This window comes from Sciurus carolinensis, chromosome 18 (genome assembly GCF_902686445.1).
Source record: "Sciurus carolinensis chromosome 18, mSciCar1.2, whole genome shotgun sequence".
NCBI lineage: Eukaryota > Metazoa > Chordata > Mammalia > Rodentia > Sciuridae > Sciurus > Sciurus carolinensis.
In genome coordinates, this window is record NC_062230.1 from 32,050,539 (window position 1) to 32,074,827 (window position 24,289).

Here is a 24,289-nt window from a genome sequence, read left to right on the forward strand (position 1 = left end):
AATTAGAGAAGTGCAAATTAAAACTACACCAAGATTCCATCTCACTCCAGTCAGAATAGCAATTAACAAGTAACAAGAGGTGTTGGTGAGGATGTGGGGAAAAAGGCACACTCACAATTGCTAGTGGGACTGCAAATTGGTACAAGCACTCTGGAAAGCAGTGAGATTCCTCAGAAAACATGGAATGGAACCACCATTTGACCCAGTTATCCTGCTCCTCAGTATTTACCCAAAGGACTTAAAATCAGCATACTACAATGACACAACCACATCAATGTTTATAGTAGTTCAATTCATAATAATTAAGCTATGGAACCAATGTAGATGCCCTTCAACAGATGAATAGATAAAGAAAATGTGGTATATATACACAATGGAATATTACTCAGCCATAAAGAAGAATGAAACTATGGCATTTGCCAGTAAATGGATGGAACTGGAGACTATCATGCTAAGCAATATAAACCAATCCCCAAAAACCAAAGGTCAAATGTTCTTTCTGGTATGTGGATGCTAACTAACAATGGGGGAGGCAGATAAAAATTTACTGGATTAGACAAAGGGGAATGAAGGGAAGGAAGGGGGCATGGGAATAGGAAAAACAGAGGAATGAATCAGACATAACTTTCCTATGTTCATATATAAATACACTGTGAATACATATGTGAAACTCCACATCATGTACCACCACAAGAATGAGATCTTAATTAGAATAAGTTATACTCCATGCATGTATAATATGTCAAAATATACTCTACTGTCATGTGTATCTAAAAAGAATAAAACAATTTTTATAAAGGCTACTAAAAAAAAAACCAAAACAACAAAACAACAACAAAAAATCCCCGAAGGATTCTGGTCCTCCCTCGGCACAGGGCAGAGGTGAACTCTTTGTTCCTCTCCTATTAGATGTGGCCACATAACTGCTTCAGCCAGTGAAATATGAGAGGAGTATTACTTCCAGGAGGAGCTCCAGGAGCTGTTGCCTGGTGGTCCCTCCCCACCTGGATCACTGTCATGGCCACATTCCTGAGGTGGAGCTCCGGCAGCCTGGACCCCGACGTGGTGAGCAGACTCTGGCCACCATGAATGTGGAACATAAGCCAGAAACTTTTGTCTGTTTAGATCACCAAGATTCTGGACCTGTTTGTTACCTCAGCCTCTCCAAGCCTATCCTGACTGACGGAAGTCCCACATCTGTGACAACGAGTTAAGGAGTAATTTGAATATGCTGGATATCTGTTGCGTCTTAATTGAGCTGTGAGGAACAGACGTGGTGGACTGGTGGACGCACACTCGGGCCAACTACTTTAACACGGCCTGGGGTGCTATGTGTTCCAGGACAGGGTACCTCCGGATGCTCTGGGGATCTGTGTATTCACATTTAAACACACACCTGGCGTCCACGGCAACAGACACTCGATGATAAAGAGAGTGCTGAGTCACAAACCACATGATGCACTCATTTTATCAACTAAAAATGGGTTTGAATTGGGGTCCGGATCACATTTTAATTCTGCACCTGGCAGACATGGCACGCTGGGGGAAATACACAGACCCAGGCTGGAAGGACGTTCATCTGACACCCAGGAAAGGCCAACCTGCGCCGAGCATTTCCTTGAATAATGTTCGGGTCCCTGGATTCTGTAGTCTGTTATCAGGCCGTGCTCAGGGTACAAGGTGTGCGAGATCCACTCAACCCAGAGGCCTGATGCCCACCCTATGGCCCACGCAGACCATGAGTCATCCCCGAAGCAATTCAAAGAAAAGATTCTGATGCGGCTGTACTTTCTGGGCCAATTCAGAATCAAGGCCCTGTAGACACTGTGCCCTCTGGGCCTCAAAGCAGGCATCCTGAGCCATTAGGCCCAGTCAGGCTGCCCAAGGCTGACCTAAACCGAGTTCGTCCGTGGCCTCTGTTGGGCACTAAACGTCCTGCATCCTGACTCGATCTCCCTGAGACCTGGAAGAATCGCTGGATGTCCTGGCAACAGCCCAAGTGGACTCAAGGGAAGTGGGTACAACAGCTCAGATGCAGAGGGAGAGAGGCCACAGCACATCACCATCCCACCAGCCAGCAACGAGGAAAGGGCTGCCCAGGCTGGACACGAGGCTGCGGCCCGGACGGCTTAGATCCTCCCCATTCACAGGGAATGGGATGGTAAACCTGGTCACTAATCAGCCAGTGCACTGTACAAGGCTGTTATCAGGGGGCCGGGCCACCGGGCACCTCGCCTCCCTGAGCTCACTTATTTGCAGATAGTTATTGGGGCGCAGGGAGCCACTACTCCAGTGACCCAGGCTTCACAGAGAAAAGTCCACTGCGGGAAGGTCAGTCCCAGGATCCGCAGGGACGAGTCCTCTCTGGCCTGGAGGATGGACAGCAGGCAGGAGGCCCTGGAAGGCCCTCTGCAAAGGGGTGCCCTCTCACGGTCCCCAGCCCACACAGGACAGGCCAAGCACACCTTGCTTTCCTCCTAGACCGCTGAACTCCAGAAGCACCCTCCTGCTCCAGGCCTGAGCTTCATCTCACTCAACTTGATCCCCACTCTCTGGTGTCCATGGTGGGCTTGTTTTATTTTAAACAAGTCTGGTGTAACTGCAGGGCTTGGGGAGGTATGGGGTCAGCTGTGAGCAGTGAGTGGCAGGCTGAAGGACGCCCCGAGGAAGCCTCCAGCCTCCTCCCCAGCATGTTCCCTGGCAATAGGGATTTAGCAGCCAGGGCTGAAAGAAGGGTCCTGAGGTGGGAGTTGATCCGGATCATCTGGAAGGGCTCACCGTGATCACAAGGAGGTCAGAGCAGAGAAGTAGATGTGACCACAAGGACATAGGCAGAAGTCACAGTGACCTGACTGCTGTCCTGGAAGATAGCAGAGGGCCAAGAGCCAAACTGCAGATCAGCCAGAGACTCTCCTGGGCCGCAGAAGGAACCCTCCCTGCCAATGCCCTGATCTTAGCCCCATCAGACCCATTCTGGACTTCTGACCTCTGCGGCTGTAAGACATGAGTCTGTCGCTTTAGGCCCCTGCATTTGTGGTGATTTGTTACAGCAGCAGAAGGAAGCTCATACGCGACACAAGACCTTTCACCATCTGAAGCCCTCTGCAGCCTTGTGCTAGAGCAGCGCCGTAGCCACATGCAGACAGGCCACGCTCACTGAGGAGGGTGGCAGGAAGACCTCTTCACAAGCAAAATCACAACGGTAAGGTGCTATTTAGGCTGACTTCTGTTTGATGACAGTTTAAGACATTCTGGATGGGTCCCAAGTTTTGTATGAGCCTGCAAGTCATTAGGTTAAATCAATATGTAATTTCTCTCCTCTTTGCAAAAGAATTATAGTGCTCCTTGCTATGAACAAGTTTTCTGTGTTTGGGTTCAATTCCACTGTTTGTTCTTCAACAGAAAAATGAAGGATAGATTTATTCTCAGTCTGAGAAAACCTGCTTTAAAACCTTTCCTACTGAAATCCGACAGACCTCTAGGTGGTCAGATTGCTAACACTTCAACAGAAATCCATGAGCAAGTCAACTGTGGTTGTCCCTGTGGAATTCCAAGTGCTGGCAGTGGGTCATAGAAACTCTTGCTCTGTGACAAAGGTTCAAGGAAACCTTGGCAAGGTCCTCTGGAGAGAGACGCTGGGAAATCCACCCGCCCGATCCTGCCCCACACTTCCGCAACGTGACAGGACAGTGGTCTCTGGCTGCCTCCCGCATCAGCATCACCCGCAGGCTGGTCTCAGCCCAGAGCTGGGAGGCAGTGGGTCTGGGGTGGAGCCAAAGATTGTGCACCTCTAACTGGGGGTGTAGCTCAGAGGAGGCCCAGTGTGTGTAACGCCCTGTTTGACCCCAGCAGCACAAGAAGAAAAGAAAGAAAAAACGTGCAAGTCATCATGTCCGCTGAGCTCCCAGGCACGCTGACGCAGCCAGGTGGAGGCCACGCCTGGAAACCCACCAGTGGCCGAGGATCGGACCTGTGCGGGCCCAGCTCCTTTCCTGAGGAGGGCCATGGCTCCACTTGTGGGACTGGACCGTCCCTGCCCAGCCGTCTAACGTGCTGAAACGGCTGAAGCGCCTGCACCTCCTCCCGGCTGGGCGGGCGCTCCAGCTCAGCTGCAGACCTGAAGCCCTGGGGGGCCCCCAACCCCACTCTGGAGCGGCTAAATCCGAATGGGACGGGAGGCAGCCAAGCTAACAGGACGTGGCACCGATGCCAGCTGGCTGCAGCAGGCAACGGACAGGCTCCACCCCAGGCCCAGCCACGCTCTCCAGTGCCGGCCCTCACGGGGTGACAAGAACAGGTGCTCAGGAGATCCTGCTGCACCAGCGCGTTCCCCTCTACAGCGGGCCTTGGGCGCCTCCCCTCGGGGCACTGGGACCAACACCCTGAAGCAAGCCAGGACGCACACACCGCTGCCCTCCCGAGGGGGTGACCTATCCCAGCAAGCGCTCGCTGCATGGGAACTGGGTCCAGGACAGTGGCCAAACGCTGGACCCACAGGCCAAACCCAGCTGCCACCTGGATGTCCACACTGTCCAAGCGTCACGCCACACTGGCAGAGGGGAGGCCTGTCCGCAGACACGTGTGGTCACAGAGCCAAACGCGTCTGCCCTTGGTCCTTCCTGGAAGAGTCCGCCCCCACCGCCGCCCTCCAGAGCAACACTGGACCAGGAGGACGGCGGTGGCTGCTGGGGGGAGCCTGCGGCCTCGCTCTCTATTTTCCTCATTTCAGCCGTCTCTCTTTGAAAGCATGCTTTCAGGCGGCAGAGGGCGGTACCTTGTTGCCGATGGCCTTCTTGGGCGGGAAGCTGTAGGCCCGCACCTGCGGGAACCTGCCCTGCAGCTGGTGGTGCAGACCCCGGAACTCCGTGTACCGCCGGTAGACGTTCCACTCGTCGTCCTTTATCCGGATGTAGACCTGCGAGGAGAGCGAGAGAACGTGACTCCTCACAGCCCGACGTCACAAGGCTCCACCCAGGACACCAGCTCTGCTGCAGCAGGGCCGCGTCTGCCCTGCGCCACCCGTGCCTGCCCCAGAGCAGGGCCCCGGTGGTGCTGCTGAACAAACAGGCACACGAAGGGCAGGCCACAAGCAGGACGTGCACCGTGCCACTTCCCAGCAGCAGCGGAGACCCCGGCGGTTAGGAGCAGGGACACGACCACGTCGTCCTGTGGTGCTGCTGCACCAACAGGCTGCTGGGGAGCAGCTGGTCCACCTCGCTGGCCACCCTCTTCCCATCTGCACAATCCAGCTGAGGGTGGCCGGTCTCCCAGAAATGTGGCTCTGCCAGGGGCCACGTGGACCACCCCGCACACGCGCTGGAATTGGATTTGGGAAAGACATCACAGTTGGGATCTGAGCAACCGCTCAGAGGGAAGGTCACATTCAGATGGGATAAGCACACTGGGACTTAAATCTCCTTTATTTTAATTAAGTTGTAACTCTCCAGAGAGAGCCAAGGGGGCACAAAACACGAGGGCTCCCTCACCAGCTTTTATTGGCCCCAGCGCTTTCCAGGGATACACAGCAACCGCGTCCCAGAGAGATCAATGCACTAAGAAATTACACGTGTCCAGAACAGCCCAGGGAGCAAAATCCCCAGTGAAAAATGGCTGCTGTAATTTGCAATCAGTGAATGTCAATATGCATGTTAAAATGTCTTTAGCCATAAAAACAGGCATCTCTAATGTGATTGATGAATTATGCCTCTAGGTGAAAGCCACCTATAATCCCCAAAGGTAGACATTATGTCCTTGAACTTTGGACAGGGTCTCTCACCATATTCCTGTGAACAAAGGAAGGAAGGCTTATACCAAAGAATTTCAATTAACGGGTAGAAGTTTCCAGTGGAGTTAACGTGGAGAAACAGGAGGCTTATCAAATTTATAGAAGCCCCAAGCTAAGAGGGACAGTAAACATACAGGTGACAGACACCAAGTGCTCTCAACTGGCCTGAGGGATCTGACTAATCCAATGTGGTGAAATTCTAAAGCTCAGTGTCAGGTCCTAACGACATGGGAGGACACGGCCCAGCAGAGGCCTGTGGAACGGAGGAGGGTTTCAGCACCGCAAGCTGAGTACAAAATGCAAAATGCAAGACAGTCACCAAAACAGCCCATGTGACCCTAGACCTCATTAAAAGACATGACACTTCTAGGACACAGGAGCTGATGCTTCTGCTCCTTTCCAAATAGACCGGTCCTACTCAATGTGGCTTTGGCTGCCGCCTATTAAGATAAATGGAAATATGTTCCCTCCCTATAAAAGGCAGGGGTTGGACCGGATGGTCTGTGTTCTCGAAAGCCCTCGAGTGCTGGTCCCCTGAGCTCTCTCGTGGGTAAACTCCAGGTGACGCTGGGCCACGCTGGGCCACGCTGGGCCCCACCCAATCACCACCCCACCCGCTTTTCCCTGAGAGGAGCCAGGGAGGCCTGGCCTTCAGGCTTGCTTTGGGAAAATTCAATTTTCAGCATCAGTAAAACCATTCCTGGGGCCTTTTTCTTCTGAGCTCAGTGGCCTGAGAGTAGCTCTGCCAGGACAGGGGACAGCGCCTGGGGACACAGGTGGTGGGGGCTGGGGGCAGAGTGGATTCTGGTCTTTCGCAGTCCAGGGCTCTGTCAGCATCTTGAGCCCAAGGCCTTCTGGAGGGTGAGAAGGGGCCAGTGGGAATTTCTGGCACCAATTTACCTGGAGGCCATTAGATAGTGAGGGGGACGCGATGGCGTCACTGCAGGCAGGCACCCTCGAGGCAGTCCCCAAGGTAGTGCCGGATCACCCCCTTCCTGCCAAGGACCCAGGCTCAAGGAGGCCATGTCACCTGCCCAGGCAGCTGGGAGAGAAAGGAGGTGAACCAAGCTGCCTGTGCTTTCCACCACAGCGTCCAGCTCACAGAGGTCCCAGGGACCTGAAGCCAGCAGTGCAGGTCGCCCGCAGGATCAGGAGCCCGCCCCGGGCAGACCACGTGACCTCAGGAGGTCTCCTTGCTACCAGAGCCTCCAACCTCACCTGCTCGGCACACCTCCCCTTCAGATCCAAGCTAATGCCATTCGGCTCACCCAGAATCACCTGAGCCTCAACAGCAGCGCTTTAGCATCCCAAACCGGGAAACTTGCATTTGTCCTTGAACCACACTTAACCAGTCAAAGGCTTACCTCAGTGAAGACCCGAAAGAGTTCATACTCTAAATTGTTAACCTGGTTTATTTATTTTTATTTCCTTTAAAGGGCTCCCCCATCCAAATTAAATTTGATTGGCTCCAGTTCCCTCTGCTTGAGCGGTAAAGATAATTCCTTGGAGGGATAAAAGGAGTCAACCTCTTCCGACACCAAGTTCCCTTTTAACATGAGCAATAAAAAGCCACTTCAAGTCTAATCTCCTTGAGTTAGGAAAAGAATAAAAGAGGAGGGTGACATCTGCGATCAGGGGCCAGGGCAAATCCTCTCTTCTCCCGTTTAAGAGCAAGTTCAAGCCTTGAGATTTCTTTTCCATGGGGAAGAAAGGCCCTCGGGATGCCTGTAACGACGTGAGGAGGTAGTCAAGGGGGTCAGGGGCAAAAACCTTAGCTCATCAGCAAACCAGCTCCTGCGTGGACAGCGCCTCAGGGAAACGCTTCCCTTCGGTAGGACGGGGTCAGAGCTTGCTGGGAGTGCAAGTCCAGTTCTAGGTCCAGGTGTGCCAAGCTCTTTCACAAAAGCCTGTGGCAGGGCCCCCAGTCCTGGGCTGCACAGGGGAAAGGCCTGGCTCCCCAGCCCTCCGCCTTCCTGGCTGTGGTCTTGGGGACGTTACCCCACCTGGAGACTCGGCTTCTCCATCTGTAGAATGGGGACAAGGCCAGCACCCCTGGGTGGCCGCCATGCCTGGCAGGCAGCAATGGCAGCTGCTCATACAGCAACCCCTGTCACCTCCATCATCCGCTGCCTTTGTGTACATGAACTTCCCTATTACAGAATTAGGGGTAATTATAGGATGTGCAATCACGAAATTAAAGTAGGTAATTACCATGCCTAATTAATTGTCGAATGCCAGGCAGGCGAGGAAACACAAACAGAAAGTGCAGGGTGTGGCTGGGGCCCCTGAGCAGCCCCTCTGCCCACAGAAAACTCCACAGCGGAGCTCGGGACAGTTTCGGCAGGGGGCTTTCAAGAGCTCAGCCGATAGCACCACTCAGGCTTCCAACCCAGAGCGAGCCGCGTGCCCTCTGCCTGGCTGCAGGCTGGCGGGGTATTTCTACAGCCCCTTTACACAAGCATCCAGAGTCCTGGACCAGAGTGGTTTTAGGCGGAGGGGCTCGTAGGAGATGCCTGACGGACGCTGTAAGCCTCTGCAAGGATCAGACCCCAGGGAGAAACCCAGCCAGGTAAATGTGGCAAGAAGTCACAAATAAATGCTTCTTTACATGCCGCTGGCTTAGAACCCAAACAGCCGGCTTCCCCGCTTGCTGAGCATACGACACCCCCTTTCCATTCCCAACCTCGTGCAAACTCTGCATCAGGCGAAACCCGCCCCTTGGAGCCACTTTGTTGTGCATGCTGTAATATTCAGAGTGAAAGAGAATTGGCACTTTCTTGGACTTAGGGACAGTGGCACACCACTTAGTAGGACCTTTCGTATGCCAGACAGTTTCCAGATCCCTGCAGTTTCATATGCCTTAACCCTGTGTCAAAGGGTAACTAAGAAACGTGCCCAATGTCACCGGGAGGGAGCAGAAGCCAGAACTGGGCCCCCAGGCGATGCCACACCGTCCCCACCTGAGAGCCAGTGCGCTGTGAACTCCAGAACGCCCTTTATGAGGACCGGTAAGTGCAAAGGCAGTCTGATGACATCAGGATGACAAAGGTTCTTTTACAAATGGCTTGAGGTTCCTAATTCATTTTGCTTCCTTAATAGCCAAAGAGTGAAATGATTTGTGTTTTGGTTCGCGGCCTGTGTTAATGTATCCTAGCAAAACTTTCCTCTTAATGAAACGGCTTCATGTGTTATTAACTATAAGTGTCCTCAGTGCGAGGACAAAATGCCTGAATTACTGGATGACCACGCTGATGGAGTCATATTATTGCAGCCAAATGCTGAGAATAAGATGAAGAACTTAGCCAAAGAAAAATGACTTTTCAGTTCACTGGGTTATGTAAACGAGGCAGGCAAGGAAAAGAGGAAACTCGTTATTTACAAAGAACTGCCAGCACAGTCCCCTGGGTCTTTGAGAGGAGGGTATAGAACAAGGGCGTAGAAGTGGAATGGCCCGCGTGGTCTCTGCTTTACCTGGGCCAGTGGGGCTGCCATCATCCATGCTGATGAGCAGACCCTTCATCCAGGGCCGCACCTCAGTGCACAGCTGATGGCTGTGCGCCCACCCAGGCTCTGCAGGCCCTGGACGTGCCACACCCATCAGATGCTTCTCACAGCGGCTGGGTCGGTGGTACCCGAGGGCCACCCTTCCCGCCTGACTGCTTGCATTTCAGGGGTTTCGGAGGTGCCCAGAGCTGGCCTGCAGGTTCAGGTCTGTGCTTCTCCTTCAAGACCTACTCAAGTCAGCCTCTTTCCTCCATCAGAACGGGTGCTGCCTCTTCAAGGTCACCACCAGGTGGCCCCTTCTGTGCCAAGCTCAGGGCTGCCCCCGGAGCTACCGTGGAGAGCAAACCTTGCGAGATCCTGTCCCCCGGGAGCTCAGGGAACACCCGGACTGGCATCAATACTCACACGTGGACGTGATTTCCAGTGGGGACCAGAGCTGCAGGGAGGGGCAAGGTTCTTTCACTGGGCGAGGCCAGCAAGCAGGGAGGTTAGGTGAGCAGACGTGTTTGGCCTGGCACAAGACGACGACCAAAGAGAGAAGAACACAGGCACACACAGCAGTGGGACGTGGGCACCCTGACCCTTGTGACAACGGGGCACACCTGGAGGGTGCTGCGTTCAGTGAAGTGAGTCAGACACAGGAAGATAAACGCTGTACGAGCTCAGTTCCCCATGGACACCAAGGGTCCAGCTCACAGCAGCAAGCACAGGGGACCGGGGGCTGAGGCAGGCGGGCTGGGCGAGGACACTGGTCAGGGGACAAAACCTTGCTCACTGTAAGTTCTGGGGATCTAAGGGACAGCTCAGTGCCTAGAGTTAGTAATACTGCGTTATATACTAGACACGTGGTCAGAGAGACGATTTAAGTGTCCCTGCTCCCACCACACACACGCGCACACACACTCACTCAGCTATGGGTGGCCACGGGCATGGGACTCTGGTACTCATTACATAATGTGGACATATATCAAAGCTTGGTGTTATTACAGCTTTGAGCATCTGCAATCTTTATTTGTCAATTAAATATTCTAAAATTTTAAAAATTAAAATGAGAGATGATGGGCAGGGATTCCGGATAGTGCCGGGAAGCAGAGGCTTAGCAGCTACATTTGGGCTCGAAGAGCAAAGAGGAGAAAACACCACACTCCTGACCCCTTTCCATGACAGAGTGACAGTGACCACTGGTGGGCAGCGGAGTCCAGGAGCCCGACATCCTAATGAGAGTCATCTTCAACTTGGGTGGTAGCAACAGGGGTCACAGAGAGACTCATAAAGGGCAGGTCCCCCAGGACACGTGAGACAGCCCCTGGGGAGCCCAGAAATAGCTGGAGCCACTTTGATGGGAACTAATTTCCGGCAATCAAGCTGCCGGGGGCTCCAGTGGTCACATTTGGAGAATGTAAAAGGAAATGTGACTTCATCCTGCAGTCACATGGAGCAGTCTGGGCATTTGAGTCATGCACATTACACCCTCCCGGCCACATGACTGCGGGAGACACTCATTTGCCAGACGCTGGCTGCTCCATTTGTGGCCCTGGTATTCTGCATGGAATTTAGATTTTGCTGGGAAGGCAGGAGAGTGTTCACCTCTCTTCAGAGATGTAAAGACCAGTCAAGTCTTCCTGGGGTGGAGGAGCTGGGGAGGAGCAGAAGCCAGGCTGTATTTATTGTGAAATAATGTCATTTAAGGACTACCTATGGTATGTTGATAGATATGATTACAATCACGTGTGTGTAATCATATCCCAAAATAAGACCAGGAAACAAGTCAAGACCTTAACAGTGTTATTCTGAAAGTTGGTAACCTTTGTTTTCTTTATAGTTTTTCAAGCTTTCCAAATGTCTTTCCTCTACTGAACCCTGACTTTGGTAACGGAGAAACTTTTGTCAGCACTTGGAATCAAAGGAGAAATTAAATATCCCTCAAGTACAGGGGACTCCCAGTGGGCACCATGAAGACAGGCACCTCTGCCGTTGGATGAACGTCGAAACAGAGATATTGGAAGAAATGTGGCCACATCTCCGAATGCAATGGAACAGAGATGACATTCAAAAGTGACCAAGGATGCAGGGTGGACCAGGGACGTGAGGCTCAGGCATGAGTGCTCCTGAGGACTGGAGACCAGGCAGTGCCATGCAGACCGTCCCTTCCCCCACAGGAAAGCAAGCTGGCACCCTGCGTGAAGCCCGAGCCAGGGCCCAGGCATCCTGCAACCCTGACCTGCACCCCATCTGAACGTTTTCAACCTGAAGAAATTTGAAGGAAAGCCCTCTTGGAAGAGCTGATGCTCCAAACTGTTTCACTGTCAAACGGCTGCCATTGTAGATGAGGTCACTTTTACCCCAAAGCCCTGGAGCCAAAGCCTTGCCACTGCTGCTGGTGCAGGAGACCAGGTCTAAGGACAGCATGCACTTCTCTTAGCCTCAAAGGAATGGGGCCAGGGAGGGGCCGAGAGCCTGTTCTCTGGCTAGACCTTTCCCCAGGCAGGAACCAGGCCTGCCTCTAGCCCAGCCACAGTGGGAAAGCAGCAGAGCCACCCTGACAATGTCATGCTAGGTTACCCGAGTTGCATGCACATGGGTCTCTAACCTACTCCAGTCCTCAGTGTTCACTGAGCACCTACTATGTGCTCATGCTGTGCTCGATCTGGCCGCATGGGCGCAGGCAGGCCCGACAGTCTGAAACAGGGATTGGGCACAGTCCTGGAGCCCAGGTTGCCTGGGGCAAGCCTGGGTTTCCAGCTCTTGTTAGACTTGATATTCTCATTAGCTCCGTGACTGCGAGCAGTTCACTAAGCTTCCCCATGTGCCTCCATGTCTTGACCTAAGACGGTATCTACCTGCTACCTCGTGTTTAAAATCAATCATGCTGCTTGGCATGTAAATACTTAATCAAAGTTAACTCTTATTAGGAAAAGCTCCGTGCCTGCTCTGAAGCAGGTCACACGCCAGTGAGGCAGTCACGTAAATAGAAGCCACACCCAGTGGGGCAAGCGCTGTAACAAACAGCGCCCCGCAGGCCCTCAGACAAGGAGCGGGGGACATGCAGCCCTGGAGGAGGCCCTGTGTGGGCCCAGCCTTGAAGGACGAGGAGGAGATGGCCAGGGAGGTGACAGGAGGCCAGGCCAGGCCAAGCTAGGAGGGGTGGTCTGCTGGATCACACAGAGACCTTTTGAAATCCAATGTGCTCGAGGACAGGGAATCAGTAGGAATTAAATGGTCACAAGAGAAGTTGGTATGGGAAGACACCGAGGGGATGGCTGTCCCCAGAACGCGGCTTGTGGCTTCCACTTCTGAATGAAGAGTCTGCTCACGTGGGTTTACTGCGCCGCACCTAGCCTCCTGCCTGGTGAACCAAAGGGCGAGGGAGGCGATAATTCATCAAGGGGGCCAAGAGCACGTCACCTTCTAACGTGATTAAGAATGACCCTCGGCCTCCTACCACGGCTAATCGTCCCTTAAGGAACTGCAGGCTGGGCTCGTCTCGCCAGCACCTCTCTGGGGGCTGCAGCTTCTGCCCTGGAGGCAAGTCATGAGCCAGGTGGTGGGGTCGGTGCTGCTGGCCCCTCTCTTCATCACCACCTGGTCACAGGTGGTTTGGGGAAAGGGAGGCTTAGTGGGTGGACATCTCGGAGACCAAGGCTGGGAGCAGCTGCTGGGCCTCCTGAGGGGCTGGACCAGGAACAGGAAGTCAGCCCAACCCAGGGCAGGCGGCCGCGAGTCCCCACTCCGCTCCCTGGCGAGCCCCCTCAATTCTGCGCTCCCTCGACAGGCAGCTGCTTCCTCCACCTCCTGAGCTCACGGTCCAACCACGACGTGCTCCATCCCAGCCCCACGTACACTCAGACTGACCCGTCTGTAGGCTTGACCCCACCTGCTCCAGGAGAGCGTCACCTCAGAGTACAGCCTCTGCCCAACCGCTGGGTCTGCTCCGTGGAACCCACTCCAGCTCCGAGCCTAACACTACGTGACACCCGGCCAGTCAAAGCCCTGCGTGCTCGGACGGGGGACGTGTCACTCGAGCTCAGCCAGCCAGGGTGTCTGGGAAGGGCCTGTGAGAATGTCAGTCAGAGCTATGACCACCACCACAGAAAGGGAGACCACCGGGAATGAAGTCACCCCAGAGGGAAGCAGAACAGAGAAGGGACAGGGAGTGGGTGTGACTGAGCTCCTGGACCAAACCACCAACCGACTCTTGAGTTACGTAAGACAGAAATGATTATGGTAAGCCAGTGTAAGGTGAGGCGTTGCTGCTTGTAACAAAAAGAACTGAGACTGAAAAAGAATTGGATTGGACCAGCATCTAGGTAGCTTTCCCCTGGGTGGACGTCCATGCAGGGCCAACTGGCGAGGGCAAGACCCTGCCTTGGTGTAACTGCGGTGGGCGTGCATGAAGCCAGCGATTCCCAGAGATGTCGCCTGGGAAAACACGCCACCGAGATGCCACTCCTCGGCACCAGGGAACTCCCACTCTGGCCTGAAGTGTCCCGTTAGCTGATTTTCACAGTCAAACCTTGTTCTTGGACCCTTCCAGGGACTCTGGGAACTGGGGCTGGACAGCCTTGCAGCCAGCGCCAGGACACACCTCCTTTCCACGGCAGACGCAGAGGTCGTGGTGACTCTCCAGCAAAACCCGTGGGTTCCAGGACAGGACTGTGGGACAAGGACTGGTGCCTCATCTGATGGCGACAACCTCCCAACTCTCAAGAAGCAGCCTGACCGGGATGGGGGCGTGGCCACGGGTCTTCCTGCCCGCTCTGCAGCCATCCCGGGTCCCCGCCTGGCCTCTCGGTCCTGCCCCGGCATCCTCTGCCCCGGCGTCCTCCGTCTCCGCCCTGCGGAGACCTTTCCCCCCTGCAACGTGCCATGGAGTCTACAAATAGTGTCAGGAGGATGGTGTTGACATACCACAGCAGGTGGGCTGGGTCCACCGGCTCGGGGACACAGCCCCACTGACATACTTCCCACAGGCCTGGGCCTCTTCCCACACTGTCACGGGAGCCCGAGCTCAGAGCCAGAGCTGCTAACGACCACGCTCTGCCCAAAGAGGCGCCAAGCAACACAGATGCAGGCTCTCCTTCCACACAGCTGCAAGACTGTGCTTATGGGCTTTAATCTTCCTCTGTGAAAAGCATCCAATTTAAGAATTTTTGCAGTAATCGTTTCGGAGTATGAAAAACAAACAGAACAATAGAACATGCAGACGTGCCCCGCGCACTTCACGCACCTCCGTGAGGTGGGCTCAGAGCACCAGTCATCACGAACAACCCGCCTCCGTCCCTGCAGCCCAGGGCACAGCGCCATGACCCGCCACACTCGCCCCTCCTCCCAGCAGTGCCCACGACACGGCCCTGCATCAGATATCCCACCTCCTAGGCTCACACAGCACATGGCAGAGGCTCACTGTGGGCCACACTGTCCTGACCACAGTATTTTTTATGGCAGGTAAACAAGGTGCAAATGGGTTTGCCCAAAGCCAGAGCCAGTAGGTGGTGGATGGGAGGCCAACTTCTGTCTTTTCTAACCCGAAACCTATTTCTCTTCCTCCAAGGGAAGGAGCTTGGGCCCAGAGAGGACAGAGTGGGCATCCTTCAGACCACCATACCCCTGAAAACCCGGGATGATGCCTCAGGATCACCAAGAGTAAGTAGGAAGGCCCCACCAGAGAGACGGGGGTTGAAGCATAGGCTGCCTCAGCGGAGCTCGGCTCCGTCGCCTACTGGCTTGGGTGGCCTTGGTCAAGCTACTTACCCTCTCTGAGCCTTGGTTTTAGCACCTGTACGATGGGGATATGGTTCGCATCTACCCAACAGGGAGGCTGCAATGGTTCAGTGACATGCCTGATGTACCTACCAGACTACTGCTGGTGGTCTTCCAAGGGGCTGAAGTCTTATTAAACGTGAAATGGACACACCCTGGTTTGACTCTCCATGAAGGTGTGGTTACTTGATAAGGAGAGAAATGGGGGGAGCTGTGTTAATATCACAGCTTTGTGTCCACCAGAGAGGGAGGCACCATACCAGAGGCGGCCGGCGTCACCTCTTTCAACTGGACGCCAGCACTTCTCTGCATGTCACTGGCAGACGAGATGATGCGAAGGCCCTGGGCGGAGCCCTGCAGGAGTCACATCGGGAAGCTCCCAAGCAGCCCTCGTCTCCCCAGGCCAGCAGTTTGGAGCCTGGCCCCCTTTCCGAGACCACAGATCTCCTGCAGCTGTGGATCACTCCCTGACAAGACACGACGCCTCCACCTGGCAGGGCACACGGGCACCCGCGGCCTCGCCAGGCGCACTACCAGCAGGCACGCAGCCCGCCAGGCACGCCGCGGGGCTCCCACAGCCCCACCGCCACCGCACAGCCACGCACAGCGCTTCAGGGCCACTCGCGAACCACCCCGGGTGCTCATTCAGCCACATTAGTGCAGGAGCCTGGAGCCCGAGTTCCTGGGTGTCCACCCGGAAACCCCACTGCTGCAGCACCCGAGGGCCAACGCTCACGGGGCATGTCCACTCTCGAGGACTCCCTGCAGCCAGACCAGCACTTAGAGCCTTTGACAGATGAAGTAGGAGACTCACCCTGGGCCTTCTGGCTTTGGATCTGTCCAAACCAGACCCCGCTGCTGCCCGAGGACAGTCGGAGGCCTGTTGCTAAGAATCCCTCAGGACACAGAGCATGAGGATGGGGGCAGGCCTGTGCTCTCGGCGGCCAGAAAACCCAGCTACCCACAGGCACTGCTGATCACCCATCACGGCTCCCCCTGCAAGTCCTGTAAGACCTCTGAGTGGCCCTGGCTCAGGTTCATGGCTAAGCTCAGGGGTCAGCAGCAAACAGACCAGCTTTCTCTGTAGAAAGGAGCTAGGCAAACCACAAACCTGGGACCTGCTGACGCAAGACAAGGACACGGGCAAAACAAAGCCTCAACTCTTCCTGCTCCCGAGGGGTGACTCATAGGGCGCAGGCCCCGCAGGCCTGTTGACCCTGGGTGGCCAGGCCTTCAACAGCGGCACTAAGAGAGCCCCACCCACCACCCTCAATCTCAAAACCTGAAAACTAAAAGCCTCCGCGTTTAGTACAAACTCATCTGCAGGCAAAACTTCACTGAAGCAACAGGAAGGTGTTTATGAACATGAGTCACCACGCGTGGTGTCAGTGTTCCTGTTTCTCTGTAGAGACACCGACGTGTGAGATTGCAGGGTGCTGCCCTGGACCCGCTTATTACAACTTACTCCTTTCTAAACTCCAACAAGTAAAGAAAGATGAAATTATATATTGAACTGTGTTGACCCCAAGAGTTTTGAGTAAGGGGTCGTGTACCTGCAGTGAAAGAACCCAATAAATGAAGTTGAACTTTGTGTTCTGCTTGTAGGGTAAAGAGCAGGCTTGGTCAGAATTATACCAGAAAGCCTGTGAATTTGCTCATAAAGCACAGCCAACCTGGTCTGACACACAGCCCTCAAAGGGATGCACACAGAATTACACAATGCATAAGGGCAACATGAAAATATAAAATTTTTAATTATGAAAAGACCACCACATTCTGGAAGCAACTTTACATCTAAGGCCAAATAAGGCCAGCAGACTCTTACCTTATGCTCCTCTGAGGGAACGGTAGGCTGGCTACACTTTTTAAATCATTCTCTGCTCCTTTCCTGTGCCTACTGAGGTATGCTGAATACTGACCCCAATTTTTCACGCTTGTTGGTTGCTATGTGACTTTGCAATTTTCCTATTAAAAGCAGGGTGTGACCTTGAACTTGGCCATGTAACTTGCTTTCACTAATAGAAACTTAGTCAGTGAGAGTCAGGCAGAGGCTTGGGAAGCACTTGCATGGCTGGGTTGTAAGTCTTGCACTGGTGCCACCCAGGAAGACAAGCTCCAGTGCAAGGAGAATAGACCCTCACGGAAAGAGCCAGGCCAACCACAGCCTGGGTCAAGCCAGCCTCGTCCAGTCAACCACCAATGATGCAGACATGTTTGAAGCCACTGAGTTTGGGGTTGTTTGTTACACCACATCGTTGTGGCAATTGCTGACTGATGCACCTGGCTGGCCTACGTGAAACTAAATGAGCTGAACGCATGACATTAGTCACCGAGTACTGTGCCGCAATCACGGTGTGCCTTAACCCTCACAGGAACTGCACAGATCAAGAAACTGAGGTCAGAGGGGTTACAGGACTTGCTTAAATTCACACAGCTGCAGAGCAGGGACTCTACCAGTTCTGTGGCCCTCAGAGTCTGAGTCATTCGACTGTCTTCCCTCTGACTCCATCTGGTTGGTTGTGAAGAGAACAAGGGGACAAACTCCAGCTCTCTCCAGGGGATCCTGAACTGGCAGAGGAGGGATGGCAGCTCACCTTTATTTCCCGAGTGTTGACCGTGTCGGGATCATGCTAAGCGCTGGGGGGACAGTAAAGACAGTGCTGCCACCTCCACCGCTACCACTACGGAGTCCAACAACCTGGCAGGTGCTGGGGCTGAACACTTGGCCATGAAGCATGTGCAACAGCTCCACCCCAAGAGGCAGGAACTACTGTCATCCCTCTTTCACAGACAAATAAAATAAGGCTCACCCAGAACTTGACAGCCAAGTTCATGTGCTCAGTAACTGCACTCAACTAAACCGTCACGTTCCATCCCAACACCCTGTTCACACCGAAGCCCGAATGCATATCTGATTCATGTAAGAGAGGAAGGCAGAGTTTCTCTGGCTGAGAAAAGAGAGGGGCAGAGCCCCACCCGCCATCTCTACCCAATGTGGACTCGAGGTGCGCCAGTGGAAAGCCAGGACATGTGGTCCCGAACCTGGAAGCCCCGGACATGGAGATCAGGGCCCTTCCCAGCCTCATCCCCCAATTCCACCTGAAAGCTGGCTCCCTCCAGGAGGGGTGCTCCTCCCCAGCGGCCTCTGTCCATGCTGGTCCCTCTGCCTCTAGTGCCTTGCTGGGCAAATCCCAAGAGTTTCCCGAATCCAGCCTCCTCAGCTCCTGCTGCCCTGACCCCACCCCAGGTGACCCAGCCCCTCGCTCCTTCCTTCCCAGGGGCCTCATCAGGCGCTACCCACCCCCACTCAGAATCCCCTCCCCAACACTGCTGGGCATGTGAGTAATTACCTCACGTATTTATTCATGGACCAATTTCTTTCTTCTCTCGACTAGAAGATAAGTACCACAAATTGTATTCATGGTGCCCTAGGACCCAGACCAGTGTCTAGAAAATAATAGATGCTTGATAAACACCATTTAGTGAATTTGGTCAAATGAATAAACAAATACCCCAAACATCTGCCTGCAGTTGTGCCTTTACAAATCTCTCTACCAGACAAATTCTCAGAGGGCAAGACACCTGGCTCATGCTCCTGGGTCACCTCGGTTCCTAACCATGCTCAGGGGTGCCTGATAGTGAGCAGGTGGAGGGTGGGTGGCGATAGGGTGTCTGGGTGGGAGTGAGAGAGGTAAGCAAGGCAGGGAAGACAGGGAGGTAGTGGTGGCTGGTCCTCCGCATCCAGACACCGACACGCGCAGGATACACGTCTGTCCTTGCTGATGTGTGTCTGATAGCGAGCAATGGACTGAAGACTCTGACAGTCAAGGCCTGCGTGGATCCCTCTGAAGCCCCCTGCACAAATAAAGACTTTATATGCCTACCGGAAATGACCCAACATTCACAGCGGTGAAAACGGCAGGTGAGAAAGGGATTGCACAAGACAGAGGGAGAAAGAGGTGGGTGCCAGGATCCAAAATTCAGGGAGGGCAGAGACTAGGCGCACTGGCTAATGAGAAGGAAAGACAATGTCCCTCTGCAGTGGCTCTGAGAGCCAGAGCCGCCACAGGCAGCCACCGCCACCTAGAGGTCACTTGTGGCAAAGCTGAGGCTGGCCAGCCAGCTTCCATCGCTTGCTGGGCATGGGGCTGACGTATGGGAGATGCTCTGAATTAAAAGGCCTTCGATGGTGCAGACCCAGGTCTAGAAGGCCCAAAAGGCCAAGACCCGTGGGTGCTTTAGGAAATGCCAGGCTTAAGTCAAAGTCTGACTGGCGGCCCAAGTAAGGTGTGGAAAGGCGGGCTCAGAGCTGGCAGGCAGGCTAGAGCTTCTAGAAGGAAGGAGGAAGCCTCGTCAGGGGGGAGGGAGCAGCCGAGGCCCTCTCGTGCTAGCTACGTCTGCTGCAGATGTGGAGACGGTGTGGTGGTACGAGGGCCTCTCACTCCTGCACCGGAGACTTCCCGGGGCCAGTGTGCCTGCGGAGCTGTCTGCGCCCTGGTGTCCGCAGGTGAGCAGAGGGTGGGAGGGAAGCACGCGCTCAGAAGTCTTGCTCCTGAGACTCTCCTCTGCATGTAGGGCCAGGGGCCTTGAGAAAGCGAAGGCCACTTCCGAGCTCCAAGTTGTTCCCCTTATTAACGAATGGTCTCAGAAACCAGAGAAATGATGGCCACGGTCAGGACAAGGTACAATTTCATTTGAAAGCCCAACTTTAAAAGGACAGACCTGTGATCTCCTGTGGGAGCGGACGTGACAGTTCCTCCCTGCCGACACCTCGCCACGGCCCCAAGGCCTCCGGATGCGCACATCCGTAACGACCCCCATGCCTGCCCGACTCCCAGGCTGAGCAAGGGACGCTGCTCTGAGCCCTCGGGGTCTCCAAGCGTCTTCATCGCCACCACTGAGGGGCACCTCCTGCACCTTCCTGAATCCAGCAAGTCTCTGGCCCACGGCACCTGCTGTGCCATCTGCCCCCTGAAGTCCACACCACAGGCGTCCAGGCCCGGGCTCTTGTTCTTGGCACTCCTGGCACCAGGGGCCAGAGGGCGTGTGTCATGGGGACTGTCCTGTGCCTTGTACTCACTAGGTGCTCCCCCACCCCCGTTGTAAACACTGAAAACGTCTTCAGGCGATGCCAAATGAATGTCCCCTTAGGGGCAAATTCACCCCTGGCAGAGAGTCACTGAAGGACACTGTCTCAGGAAAGCCCAGCCACTCACCCAGGTCACACAGCGAGTGCCTGTGCCAAGTACCTTACAGCTGCTCTCACGTCTCAGCACAGCCATTCCGCCCCAGAGAAGCCCAAAGGGAGGTTCCGAGTGGCTCCGCACCTCGCCCCAGGTCCAACACCGGGGAGTTTCTGGCCTTCTCTAGATGGAGCCCAGAAGAACCAAATGGCTGTAGCAGCTTGCCCATGGCCAGACGTGGCCTCCTCGTTTCCGCACAGGGAGAGGGGGAGGCACCAGCAAGGCCAACTTGGTTCCACGCCGTCTTCTGCAGCGGTGCCGTGGCTGGTGGTGGCCTTGCATGTTTATTCTGGTGCTCAAAGGCCACTGCGGGGGGCATCTCTGGTTGGTAGATGAAAAAGAGCAGACCGGGTCATCCGGCACGCTGGGCAGCCACCAGGTCGTCAAACGACCGGTTACAGGAGGTGGCTGACACTTGGTGATCGGTCACCGAGACTCCTGACCCCGTGCACTCCTTGTCCCCCACCAAGAATGCTGCCATCAAAGGAAACGAGCTCTGAACGTGGCAGAGCTGGCGGGGAAGCTAATTTTCTGTTACAGCGCATCTTGTTTTCTCAGAGCCTGAAACTGTTTACGAACCCAATGTGTACTTTAGAGGAGCGTGGCGAGGAGTAATGAGGACATAAATTTCAAGTGCCTGGGGCCACTGGGTAGTGCAATGTTGAATAAATAAAAGTAGCAGGCTTCTAGGGCTTTGCTGGTCAAGGGCAAAAGCGACGTCCGGGGCAGTCAGCACTCTCTCCCTTGCTTGTGGGTCAGGTCCTGTTTAAGAGCATGGTCAAGGCCTGGCTGTCTCCAGGGCTAGGTCCCCGCCTGACTGCTGGGCGCAGCTCAGGTCTGTCTCCTCGCTGGCCAACGGCTTTGCCGCGGCCACTCCAACACCTTGGACGGTAGATGACAGGAATCCAAGGGGCAGGGTCCAGTGGACACAGAAACCAGGGCAAATCGGGACTGAAAGGCCGGGTGCTTGTGAGCAGGGAGGAACTGGTCGCGCTGAATGCCGGGAGTGAATCCTCAGTCCTTGTAGGATGGTGTGTCAGACAGACAGACCCGACCGCGAACCTGACGCTGCATCGGAAGCCCGGCTGCGTCTGACCCGGCAGCCGCTGAAGCCAGAACTGGGGACAGGCAGTTAGTGTAGAAATAGGGGATCGGGTCAGATCCAGGAAATGAAGGCCACGAAAGCCATCTGCCTCTGGAAGCTGGAGGCTGCCCCTGGGAGAATGTTAAGGATCTCTGGAGCCCATTGATTACCAAATTTCCCTGCCCTTGTCAAGAACTGCAAGCAAGGAGCTGCTAATTAATGCCCCCTGGGCCCTTGCCTGACTGAATCACCTTGGCCCTCCCTCTGCCCCAACCAGCGGCTGACTTTTTACATCTCACCTGCAAAACCAGGCCCAGTCACTTAGGCAGGAAGGAGAGATAAGGGGGAGAGAACTGGAGAACAAAAGAGACCTTAACCTATAAAAGATGTAGGCTGGCTCACTTCTTGGGACTTTAGAACATCAGTCATGGCCCCCTTCTCCCTCCTGGGAGAAGTCTGTGTTGTTATTACTTTTAAATAAAACCTGCTTAATATGCTTGCCTTGGCGCGCTTCTCTCAACTTTAGAGGGAGCAGAACTCGTCACCGGTCAAAGGCGGTATCACCGCTCTCCTTATTAGCAGTGCAGACTGAGGTCTCAGTGAGACCCATGGCAGAGCCAGGCTTCTCCAGGTGACACTGAGGACAAGGGTCATCTGGAGAAACTCTGCTCTCTTCTCATGCGCTGCTCAGATGGTGGGCTGCTCATAAACAAACAATGTCACAGCAAAAAACAACTACGAGTCAGGTGAGATCATTGGTTGGTAACTTTAAAAAAAAATTCCTAATTGCCTGAATTATTTTAGTAATTTTCACTATATGAAAAAGATATTCCCCAGCAATGAAAGGCAGACGCATAGGTCAAACACTGCCACATGCTCGGTCACCTCCATCTAGGATCAAGTCAGCAATTTCGGCTATGGGAATGGGCCAATTCCCTGGAGCTGGGAAAGGGACAGGGAAAGTGGTCAGCAGGAAACCTGGGCTCTGAAGTGACACAGACGTGGGTGCCAGTCTTGGTCTCGTCACCAACTGTGTGCTCTTGGTCAGCCTGCTCAACCTCTCTGAACCTGGATACTTGTCTATAAAATGGGAGCCAAGTGTGTTATTACTGCTACTTCCTGCTGGACCGCAGTACACACAGGCGTGGCGTGTTCTCAGTGGCCAGCACTCTCGGGAGCAGCATCCTCTTCCTCCTTGCTCCTCAGCCCCGACTCTTGGCCCTCTTGGGGTTACCCAAGGGTGGTCTGAGGCACGCTGACCTGATTTGGAGACGCTTTGACCTTGGGTAACCATTTGAATGTGTGGCCCGAGAGCCCTGCCCTAGTAGGACACTCTGATGTTCCTCGAGAGGACCGGGGTAGGGGACAGGATGGCTCTCTGAGCAGCAGGGCCGTTTCCATCATTGTTCAGTAAAATGAAGCACTCTAATTAGTCACGGTCCCGGGAGAGCACTTGAAAACAGCGCGTGAGCTCCGTCTTGTCTGCTAACCTGCATCTCAGCTCTGGCCGGGAGGTTTCAAAATCCGCCCCTCAGGCCCGTCAGCGGAAACAGATTCCGTGATCCCTCTTGGACAGCAGGAAGAAACTGATCTGCTTTAAAAGCCAGAACAGCAGACTGGGCTTCCACGATACCTGTCCATCTGTGAAATCTCAGCCTTGCCCAAGAGTGTTCTCTGGGCTTCTGTTTTCCAAAGCTAAAAACATTTTCCAAAGCTAAAAATTATTTTTTTATTTTTACAGACTGCATTTTGATTCATTGTACACAAATGGGGTACATCTTTTCATTTCTATGGTTGTGTACAACATAGATTCATAGCATTTGTGTGATCATACTGTCCATAGAGTGATGTCTGTCTCATTCCACCATTTTTCATACCCCGCCCATCCTCCCTCTCATTTTCCTCTAGGTAATCTAAAGTTCCTCCATTCTTCTCTCACCCCCTGCCCCTGGATGGTAAAAAATAAGCTTTGAGAAGAGGTGAAAATGGGTACATAAAGTATCTATTGAGTGTCTTTGGGTATCCAAGACTACGCTTCACACCAGCAAAGTTTTTATTTTTGATCTTACAATTCCACTAACAAGTGCCCACTAATGTGAATTTGTCCATTTATAGAAAAAGGCAAGGTATAGAGGTACCCCAAGTTCACACTGGTACCCATGAGTCTTCTTCAACCACCCAAATACTTTGAGAATTGAAGTGCTATTTGGAGAAACAATGCTAGTCTATGGTATTTGTTTTAAATATTTATATCCTGCCCTATTAAAATAAAGAATGTAACACAGCTTGGGGAGTCACTTAATAAAGCAGGCTGTGATAAATAGTAGCCCTTCCAGGTTAAGAGCTTAGTACACACAGGGGCCAGCGCTAAGTGCTCCCTGCAGGTTATCTCATTCAATCCTCACGACCGAGGCTCAGAGGGGTGATTTGTCCAAGGTTACACCACTAGTGAGAGGCCAGGTGTGAGGAGACCCTGGCACCTGGGCCTCAGAGCCCACAACTTGACCCTGGCACATGCCCACGTCAGGGTCACTTAGGACTGATGGTGGATAATGCTACGAAGCAGGTGCAAACAGTGCGGTGGGGACAGGAACAATGAAGAGCAGTCACCCAGATGGGCAGGTCTAGCTGGGTCTCAGAGGACGGGGTGGGGGAGAGCCCAGGAGGAGTGACATCTGAATTCCGCGGGGACCAGAGGATGGGAGGAAGTGTAGGAATGTTACAGAACAGGTTGGCTCTGAGGAAGGAGAAGAGAGCATGGACAGCCAGGCCTCACGCGGGCAGACACTTCCAATGCTCTGGTTCACGTCGAGAGTGTGGCCCTCATCAAAGGCCAGCTGGGCTGTCATCAGTTGGCAGGTAACGTAAGATGTTTTTCCCAAGAACTTGGAAAGACGGGAGAGGAGACTGCGC

The 24,289-nt window shown here is 54.0% G+C and overlaps 1 protein-coding gene across 3 annotated transcripts in view; it reads right to left on the reverse strand.

Annotated features, from left to right (window-relative positions):
* Snx29 (sorting nexin 29) overlaps positions 1 to 24,289 on the reverse strand; it is a 394,118-nt gene that overhangs the window by 42,051 nt on the left and 327,778 nt on the right. For all 3 annotated transcript variants that reach the window (XM_047532903.1, XM_047532904.1, XM_047532905.1), the window contains one exon: positions 4,775 to 4,915. In XM_047532903.1, the coding sequence (XP_047388859.1) occupies positions 4,775 to 4,915 (141 nt within the window). The remainder of the gene's footprint in view (positions 1 to 4,774; positions 4,916 to 24,289) is intronic.